We start from the raw sequence: 10,244 nt of genomic DNA, 5'->3' as shown, positions 1-10,244 counted from the left end.
CAGATGCCTGCATTTTGCCATTTCCTATATGATGCTCCTATCTGCCTGAGGTTTACCTTGATCTAGGTGTGGAATTTTAGTCTCATTGGCAGTATGTGGTTTTTCTTTTTTCTTTTTCTAGTTCCCGGTTTTGGCTAGTTATGACAAGAATGGCACAGGGGGTTCATGCATGCATGGAGGGTGAGCTCATCATTAGAGGAAATACTTATTTTGATGATAATCCAGATCTGTTTGAGTCTTTAAAAAAAACCCTTTACCTTCTGTCTTAGAATCAATACTGTATTGTATATTGGTTCCAAGGCAGAAGAGCAGTAAGGGCTAGGCAATAGGGTTAAGTTACTTGCCCAAGGTCATGAAGCTACAAAGTGAGGACATATTTGAATCCAGGACCTCCCATCTCTGGCCACTGAGCCACATAGCTGTCCCTCTGCTTAAGTTTTAAAGGATGGTTGTTGGGGGGCAGAAGAGTAGTCAGAGACTCTGCTTCCAGCAGTATCTCTAAATCTGCAGTGGTCTCATTGTTAATTTGTCTTTGAGTTGTAAAAGATAATCTAATTAAGCAACTTGAGTTTATATTCACTTTTTATGTTTCTACATAACTATATATTTTTTTAATATGTCATCCTATTAATCAGTTTTTTAGTGATAAGTCTTAAGGAATAATCCCAATTATTAATTGATTGAATAATTATGTATGAGAATCAATAATCATATTGAGAATAAAATCCTCTGAAATGCCTTGGTAAGATATCCTTGCCAAGGGATTTATGCATATGCATCTAGCATCCTGGAATGTATCCAGACATTATGATATCTCAAATGGCTTCCAAGCTACAAGAGTGACTTTGACTTTTACCATTTGTGGAATGGATGATTATTTCATAGAATAGAAACAAGAAAAAAAACAGATCTTCTCTGGTTGCACCTTCTGAGAAGAAATATTTATATGACAACTCCTTTTTTAAATGGGGTGGAAGAGTCTGTGCATTCTGATTCTTTATCTACCAGTTGACACAGGAGTCCTGGGTCTTTGGCCGAGCTGGAATGGGCCTAGATCCTGACATTTTGTAATTTACAACTTTTTACAACAAATGTCTATTTGACTCAGATAATTGATTTCCAGTATTTATTTTTTCATTTATTTAGAGCCAACCTATCTAAAACTAATCTCCCTAAGTTGGCTTCTTTTTCTGATTTTCCAGAGAGGTCCATAATAATTGATAATAGAATGAGAATAGTTATACTAAGAGTAATTTGGATTCATTCAAAAAGAACTTCCTAACTCCCAGCAAACAGTACTGTCCAGTAGTAGAATGGGCTTTAACACCCCATCTCTATAGGTGTTCAAGTAGAAGCCTGATGATCTTGTTATAGGACTTGTAGAGGGCATCCTGTTCAAATTGAAGTCCCTTCTAGTTCTGACATTCTAAGATTATGAATCCAGGAAAATTATGAAAAATGAAAACTATGAAAAAGATTATGAATGAAGTAGGAAGAGTGATAAGGGTGACCTCAGAAGTAGGAATGAGCTGATAATGAGGCAAAGGGCTCAGAGACAGTGAATCCTAGTTGCTTACATTTCATTATTCCCATCTCTGGACTTGGTTCCCTTAGAGAATCTAGGAGAGAATCTAGTCAGCTTAGCCTAGTCCCAGGCATATATAGCCTGAGTCCATTTTCATTGGTTTAAGGAGCTGATGGTTATCTCTTGGCTTTCAAGGAGACCTGAAGTAGCCACTAAGAGCTCATCTGGGGAGGGCATCCCTCATGTCCTCTAAGGATAATTTAGGGTTGTGACCTAATCTAAGTTTGATTTTTGGTCGCCAGGGGACATCCCAAATAAAATACCCAAGTTAGTTTGGAAATATATGGTAGTTTAATCAATATATAGGGAAGAAATCAAGGAGAAGAGCGAGGGAAAAGTATAGGATTTCTCCCGTCTGGCCTGAGCCCAGGGGAGTTCAAATTCCTCCACCACAAGGTCTTAGAAGATTAGGGGCTTTCTCTAAGAGGATAGTGTTTGGAAGTTAAAGGAGAGAAAAATCAGCCTAAACTTTGAGAGATCTCAGAGAAGAGCCTCACTTGAACTAGGTTACTAGGCTTCCTCCAGTATGGTATCAAGGAAAACTCACCACTAACCCCGGACAATAGCAGCAGCCATGCCAAGATGCTGACACGCTCAGCAAGCTGCCGCCAGCCACCTCTCTGCCGTCAAAGAGGCCAGAGAAAGGAAGTGATGCGAAATGTATAGACAGTTTTACATCACTTTTCTGTGTCTCACATGTACCAAGGATATCTTAGGCTTGACTTAGGACAGCCCAGGGGTTTTTGATTTGTCATTTGCTAGCACATGTCTGTCATAGGCCATCCTCCTAAATACTTAATCCTTAAGTATGGGTGTAGACATTCCTGATTTTGTTAGACTAAGTAGAGTGGAGTAATCTAAAGTTCATATTTTCCTGATTTTTGTTAGACTATGTAGGGTGGAGTAATCTAAAGTTCACAGTCCTTAACAGCATCTGTACAGCAGAAACACAGCATTTGTATGGAGAAGTTCTAGAGAATCTCTATCCTCTCTCCAGTATCACCTTTACTAAGACCTTGTGAATGATGAGAACAGTGCTTAGCAGCCAGAATAATGAGAACAATACTTAGTAGTCTAGGAAGATCATTAAGCTCAAGAAGATTGTTAAGTCCACCCTTAAACCCCATGTAGAGATCCCAAGTTTCCTTTCTTCCCTTAGGTTTAACAGAGGTGGGGATGGACTGATAGAAAGAGAAAGAATGAAAGTTTTCTGGTCCAGAACCAGAATCTTCACCAAATAAGAACCTGGGACAATTCCCATAATGATCTAATCCTCAGAAGATCCATCCTCCAAGTTTCATCCATCAACTGGGCAATCTGATGGCCTTAGTATAGATCAGTCTATGTTGCTAGAACAGGCATATTGGTCAGGAGATTAGGACACTCAAGTCTGGAGGAAGTTGCAGGAATTGGGGACTTCATTGGCCTGGAGCCTCTGATTCATCTGCTTCTCTGTCTTCTCTAACTGCTCATCACTTGTGTCTTGTTCCTCCAAGTCACTCCTCACATCACTCTTCTACAGGAAATCAGAGGCCAAGAAAGGAAGTGGATCAGAAAGAGAGGATGAGGGATGGACAGATGTAAATAACCAATCAGAGTTATAAGAAAAAGACAATGAAAAATAAAGACAGTAAAAGAAAAAAGGAGAAAGGAGGAAGAAAATGTTTACAAACAGAAAGGAAATACATGGAGATAAGGAGAGAAGAAAGAGTTGGCAGAGGAGAGACAGGAGCTGAAAAAAGACATGGAAAGATTAGAAAGACAGATGGAAACAGAGATTGGTTAGAGATATGAAAAGAAAAGAAGTGGAAAGAGAAAGGAAGAAAGGCAAGGACTCTAGGTGAGACCCTCCTTCCCCTCAATCAGGACAGCCTAGATGCCCATTAGGAATAGAATGTCAGTCCTGAGTCTTCATTCCCCTTATTCTTGAATGTTCCCCTTTTCACATATACAAGGGCCTCTGGGATTGGACTTACTGTTTACATGACCTTGAGATGCTTAAGTGGCCACTGAGACAATGGGAAGTTTACCAAGTATAGAAGGATCAGAGGCCAAAACTAAGGTCATCTTTGTACATACCTCCTTATATATAATCCTTAAATAGATTCTTTGGAGAACTAAGTAGGTCCAGAAGACATGGAGTCCCTGCAGGATGATCAGAAGGACAAAGGTAAAAATATATGCAAAGAAGGGCTTCCACGTGAAATGATAGAAGAATACATAGATGATTCTGCAGGAGAGAAAAGAAAAGAAAGGGGAGAAATCACATTGGGGACCTTTTTCTTTCTTTATTCTTTTCTTTTTTAATATCTATGCATTTTTTACTTTTTTCATTGTAAGTTATTTATTTAGTCAATTTAGAACATTATTCCTTGGTTATAAGAATCATATTTTTTCCCTACTTTCCCTCCCCCCACTCTTCCCATAGCTGATGTGCAATTCCACTGGGTATTAACATGTGACCTTGATCAAAACCCATTTCTGTGTTGTTGTTGTTTGCATTAGTATGTCATTTAGAGTCTTCACCCCAATCATATCCCCTTGACCCATGTAATCAAGAAGTTGTTTTTCTTCTGTGTTTCTACTCCCACAGTTTTCCCTCTGAATGTGGATAGTGGTTTTTCTCATAGATCCCTTCAAGTTGTTCAGGATCATTGCATTGCCACTAATGGAGAAGTCCATTACATTCTATTGTACCACAGTGTATCAGTCTTTGTGTTCTCCTGGTTCTACTCCTTTTGCTTTGCATTAATTCCAGGAGGTCATTCCAGTTTACGTGGAATTCCTCCACCTTATTATTCCTTTGAGCACAATAGTATTCCATTACCAACAGATACCACAATTTGTTCAGCCATTCCCCAATTGAAGGGCTTCCCCTCATTTTCCAATTTTTGGCCACCACAAAGAGTGCAGCTATGAATATTCTTGTACAAGTCTTTTTCCTTATTATCTCTTTGGGGTACAAGCCCAGTAATGCTATGGCTCGATCAAAGGACAGATAGTCATTTTTTTTTTAAACCCTTACCTTCCTTCTTGGAGTCAATACTGTGTATTGGCTCCAAGGCAGAAGAGTGGTAAGGGCTAGGCAATGGGGGTCAAGTGACTTGCCCAGGGTCACACAGCTAGGAAGTGGTTGAGGCCGGATTTGAACCTAGGACCTCCCGTCTCTAGGCCTGGCTCTCAATCCACTGAGCTACCCAGCTGCCCCCGACAGATAGTCTTTTAGTGCCCTTTGGCCATAGTTCCAAATTGCCTTCCAGAATGGTTGGATCAATTCACAACTCCACCAGCAATGCATTAATGTCCCAACGTTGCCACATCATTACTTTCCATTGCTGTCATGTTAGCCAATCTGTTAGGTGTGAGGTGATACCTCAGAGTTGTTTTGATTTGCATCTCTCTGATTATAAGAGATTTGGAACATTTTTTCATGTGCTTATTAATGATTTTGATTTCTTTAACTGAAAATTGCCTATTCATGTCCCTTGACTATTTATCAATTGGAGAATGTCTTGATTTTTTTGTACAATTGATTTACCTCTTTATAAATTTGAGTAATTAGACCTTTGTCAGAGTTTTTTTTTTTAATTTTTTTTAAACCCTTACTTTCTGTCTTGGAATCAATACTATGTATTGGTTTCAAGGCAGAAGAGTGGTAAGGGCTAGGCAATGGGGTTTAAGTGACTTGCCCAGGGTCACACAGCTGGGCAGTGTCTGAGGTCAGATTTGAACCTAGGTCCTCCCATCTCTAGACCTGGCTCTCAATCCACTGAGCTACCCAGCTGCCCCCCCAGTCAGAGGTTTTTGTTATGAAGATTGTTTTCCAATTTGTTGCTTCCCTTATAAGTTTGGTTGCATTGGTTTTCTTTGTACAAAAACTTTTTTAATTTGATGTAATCAAAATTATTTATTTTATATTTTGTGATTTTTTTTCTAGCTCTTGCTTGGTTTTAAAAACTTTCCTTTTCTAAAGATCTGACATGACATTAGGGACCTTTTAGACAACCCTCCATCACTAGCAACATGAGCCTCCAGGGATAGGGGAAGAGCATCAAGCCTAACCAGCTCCCCTTCTCAACTTTTCTATACATGGAAAGTTTCAACAGCTCACTTTTTGAAGGGCAACAGAAGATTCTATAACAGGATAAATTTGGGCTCTAGGTTTCCCAGGGTTCACAATCATCTCCATCCCTCACCATCTTCTGGGAAGAGGCTTACTTGGTTGGGAAGAGAATGAGCCGGTTGACAATGAACATCACAGCAAAGATGTAGAAGAGTATTTCACATGCATGTTTCCACTGTGCATAAAGGAACATCTTACTGGCCTGGGAAGGGTGGAAAATTTTAGAATCACATATTCTCAGAGTTAAGAGAGGCCTCAGAGGGTATAAGTACAATGCATATTTGATCAGGAATCTTCTTTACAACTGACAAATTGTCATCCAGACTCTTATTTGAAGATCTCCAATAATGGGGATGTCCCTATTTTTAAGAGACTATTCATTCTACTTTCATAGAGCTTTGATATTTAGGAAGTTTTTCTTTTGGTCCAGCCTAAAACTTCTTATCTTTTGCTTTTCCTCACTTCCTTCACTGCCTATTGTCCCTAGTTCTACTCCTTAGGACAAATCAAGTGATTCATCCCTCATTATTTAATAAGTGCCTACTCTGGGCCAGGGACCAACTAGGTACTGTGAATAAAGACAAACCTGAAAACAGATCATTATCTTAATGTAACTTGAAAGTCTAGTTAGGGTAGATAATAGTTACTTATATATACCTATAAAAGATATAGATACAAGGTGAATTGGAAAAGATAACAGAAAGATCTCCTATATTAGGTATCGCTTTAGGGAGTGCTGAAAGAAACTAGGGGGGAAAGAAAAAAGGGATTCTGAAAGAAGCAGGCAAGCTATGTAGCAAGACTAGGCAAGGTGAGATAAGGTTAATGGAATAATTACTGGGTGAAGCAAATTGATAAGTGGCTTTGTGGGTGACACAAATTGGTGAAAACAACTTACATTGATACACGACTCTGGGGGACCTGACTATGATTGGGTACTTGTTGAGACAAAGGAAAGGAATTTGAAATAATTAAGTTATCAGAAAGTGTTCATTGTTTGACTTAGAAATACCACTGGTAGGACTACTCCACAGAGATCAATCAAATAAAGAGAATAAGGATGTATATGTATAAAAGGATTTCTAGCAGCTCTTTTTGTGCAGCAAAGAACTAGAAACTGAGAGGTTCCCTTTAATTGGGAAATTGCTGAAGAAGTCATGGCATATTAATTAATAGAATATTACTATACTATTTCCTTTTCCAATTCATTTTACAAATAAAGAAATGGAGGCAAACAGAGTTAATTGATTTGCCCAGAGTCACACACACACACACACACACACACACACACACACACACACACACACACTGCATCTTAAGTCCATGACTTGTCAGGAAGTGGATAGCATGCTTCATCATAAGTTCTTTGGAATTATGGCTGTTTTTTTCACCAATCAATACAGCACAACACAAATATAATATGCAATTATTGTTCATTCAAAAAGAAATCTCAAGCCACTCCACTATCCAGAATATCCCCCAAAGAGGAGTTTAAAAGAGTTGTTCTTTGGGCTCTGCTCACTTTCCTCTGCATCAGTTCATACAAGTCTTCGAAGGTTAACTTAAATCCATTCCTTTCAGCATTCCCCCCGCCGCCCCCCCAACCCCTTTCATCACTTCTCCTAGAGTCTTGTGCCAGGCCCCACATTCCATTTACTGCACCACCTAGTTGCCTCTGTGATTATAAATGATTCTACCAGAAGGAAACTAAAAAGAATTGCCAGTGATTGTGAAGTCTTGTGTAAGAAACAAGACCACATGCGTATTTTGCCCTCACCCTTGCCTATTGAAGACAAGGGATACAGAAGTAAAAAAGTATTTTGGGAAATGAAAAGCTGGCTAAGAAGGTAGTGTCTGGTAATAGGATTTGGGTGTCTGTATTACAAGTTAACAATATAGGACTGATAAATTCCTGGCCAGACATGGTGTATACCTAACAAAGGCTGTTAAGAGTGTATTTGTCAAGTCTTTTCCAAATCTCATCAAAACGAATCAAAAGGACTTTAAACTAAAACTAAAAAGTATGGTGGACAAAAGAAAACTGTCTTTGTATGTTCCCCAATTTAGACATTATAAGGAATAGTCACAAAGAAAGACAAATAGCAGTTGAGACCTAGAAATTCATAGGAGATGAAATTTGAAAAAAGTAGCCAGTAGCAAAGGTGACGTATTGGATAGGACTTTGGGCCTGGAGTCAGGAAGATCTGAGTCTAAAACCGATCTTGGACACTCATTATGATGACCCTGAGCAAGTTCTTAAACTTCTGTTTCCCTTATAAAATGGAGATAATAACAACATCTACCTTTCAGAATTCATTGTGAGGATCAAATGAGATATTTGTAAAATACTTAGCAGAGTACCTGGCATATAATAGGCACTATACAAATGCTTATATACACACTCACACACACACACACACACACACACACACACACACACACACACACACACACACACACATGAGCCTATAGGCAAAAATGAGATGTTGAAGGTTCAAATTACCTAATACGCATCAATCCCTCTCACTTGGTTTTGTGAAATTAATGACTGGACCATGCCTTCGGAAAGTTATACCTTATTCAAAAACCACCAAAAAATCCAGGGAAAAAAAAGGGGGCTGGTAATATTGTCCACTAAGAAGGTATATATTCTTGTAAGGAAATGTGGGACCCAAAAGAAGAAAGCTGGATGATGATCAATATTTGGGTAGAAGTCAAAAAGGGAGGGAGAGGTGGCTCAATGGATAGAGATCCAGGGCTGGAGATGGGAAATCCTGGGCTCAAATCTTCCCTTAGACACTTCCTGATTGTAACTCTGGGCAAGACACTAAACCCCAAATGCCTAACTCTTATCACTCTTCTGCCTTAGAAGTGACATTTAGAATCAATTCAAAGACAGAAGGTAAGGAAGGATTTAAAAAAAAAAAAGGAGGGAGAAATGGAAGTAATTTTATCATTGGAGTACACTACAGATTACTAGGACAGAAATAAATGAGACTTTTGGGAAACAGATCCCACACCTGGGCCAGAGGCATGGTATAGCAGTGTTAGCGGCACTTCAATTAACCAGACATTTGCTGGGGTTCTCTCTACCAAAAGCAGAGCAGTTAATATCTCCTTAGTGATAGTTTCATCCTTTAAAGTGCAGAAGAACTAACAAAGGGGAATTCTGCTCTGGATCTGATTGATTCTTGTTACCAGAGAAGAACGGGATGGTATCAGAAATGATGGGCACTTTGAAAGGAAAAAAAACCACTCCATTCTACAGTTTGTGAACGAGAAGAAAACAGGGTATAGTCTGGCATGAATCCTAAATTTGGGGAAAGCTTATTTCAGTGGATTCAGAAGAAAGATAGGATCCAGTGGACTAAAATGCTTTGAGGAAGTTTGCCCAAGAGAAAAAGGAAATGCTTAGGAACTAAATTCTAATGAGACAAGAGGAAATCAATCAGTTATGGTGGAAAGATGGATTTTATCTGAAGAGAATGATGCAGAATGGAATTCAGATTTAAATTAATTAATTAAAAATTTTTTTATTATATTTTTCTTTTTCAGATTACATGTGGATGGAATTTTTAATAAATTATTTTCTGACATCTTGCAATCCATGTTCTCCTTCCCTTCTTGACCTCTCCCTTCCCCAGATGGCAGATATGATATGTTATGCGTGTTCTCTCATGCAATACATATTTCCATGTTCATCATATTGTGAAAGAAGACACATATTTATATATAAGAAAAAAGTTCATTAAGGAAATAAAGTGAAACATGTATGCTTCAATATGTACTCATATTCCATTAGTTTCTTCTATGGTTATGGATAGTCTTTTTCCTTATGGATCTTGGAATTTTCTTGGTTATTTGATTGCTAATAATAAAGTCATTCACAATTGATTGTCATATATTATTGCTATTGCTGTGTACAGCATTTTTCTGGTTCTGCTCATTTCACTTTGCATCACTTCATATAAATCTTCTTAAGGTATTTTTATGATATTCTATTTGCCATTTCTTCTGGCACAACAGTATTCCATTATAATCATATACCACGGCTTGTTCAATCATTCCAAACTGATAGACATCCCTTCAGTTAGCAGTTATTTGCTACTACTAAAAGAATTTCTATAAATATCTCTGTACAAGTAAGTCCTGATCTCTTTGGGATAACAGACCTAATAGTAGTATTGTTAGCTCAAAGAGTATGCAGTTTTGTGGTCCTTTGGGCATGGTTCCAGTTCTCCAGCAGGAATTCAGACTAAAAGGAAATTTGCCGAAGATGAAAGTAAGACCAGTTAACAAAAAATGAATATAACGATAGCTATAAGAAAGCTATAAGAAAGAAGAAAGAAAAAAAAAGAAAGCTAAAGAATGAATGAACTAAGCCTGCCATCAAGGAAAACTAAGGATAACAAAAAGGGTCCTTTATGCTGGGAGTAAAACACAAGAGAATGAAAGAAGGGCTGGGACTTTTGTTTGGGATGAGCAGGTCAGTTACTGGCAACAGAAAACAGAACTGCTTGATTTTTTCCCATTTCT

General features: G+C 38.3%; 1 protein-coding gene across 1 annotated transcript in view; it reads right to left on the bottom strand.

Moving 5' to 3' along the window:
• Window positions 1–2,969: 2,969 nt before the first annotated feature.
• LOC103092904 (ceramide synthase 4-like) overlaps window positions 2,970–10,244 on the bottom strand; it is a 31,781-nt gene continuing 24,506 nt past the window's right edge. Inside the window, exons 5-7 of the mRNA XM_056820957.1 lie at window positions 5,804–5,910; window positions 3,665–3,815; window positions 2,970–3,101 (exon numbers count right to left, since the gene is read on the bottom strand). Coding sequence (XP_056676935.1) covers window positions 2,970–3,101; window positions 3,665–3,815; window positions 5,804–5,910 — 390 coding nt within the window. The remainder of the gene's footprint in view (window positions 3,102–3,664; window positions 3,816–5,803; window positions 5,911–10,244) is intronic.

This window comes from Monodelphis domestica, chromosome 3, assembly GCF_027887165.1.
Source record: "Monodelphis domestica isolate mMonDom1 chromosome 3, mMonDom1.pri, whole genome shotgun sequence".
Taxonomy (NCBI): domain Eukaryota; kingdom Metazoa; phylum Chordata; class Mammalia; order Didelphimorphia; family Didelphidae; genus Monodelphis; species Monodelphis domestica.
Note: the sequence above shows the minus strand (reverse complement) of the source record. Positions and strands in the feature narration are given on the sequence as shown.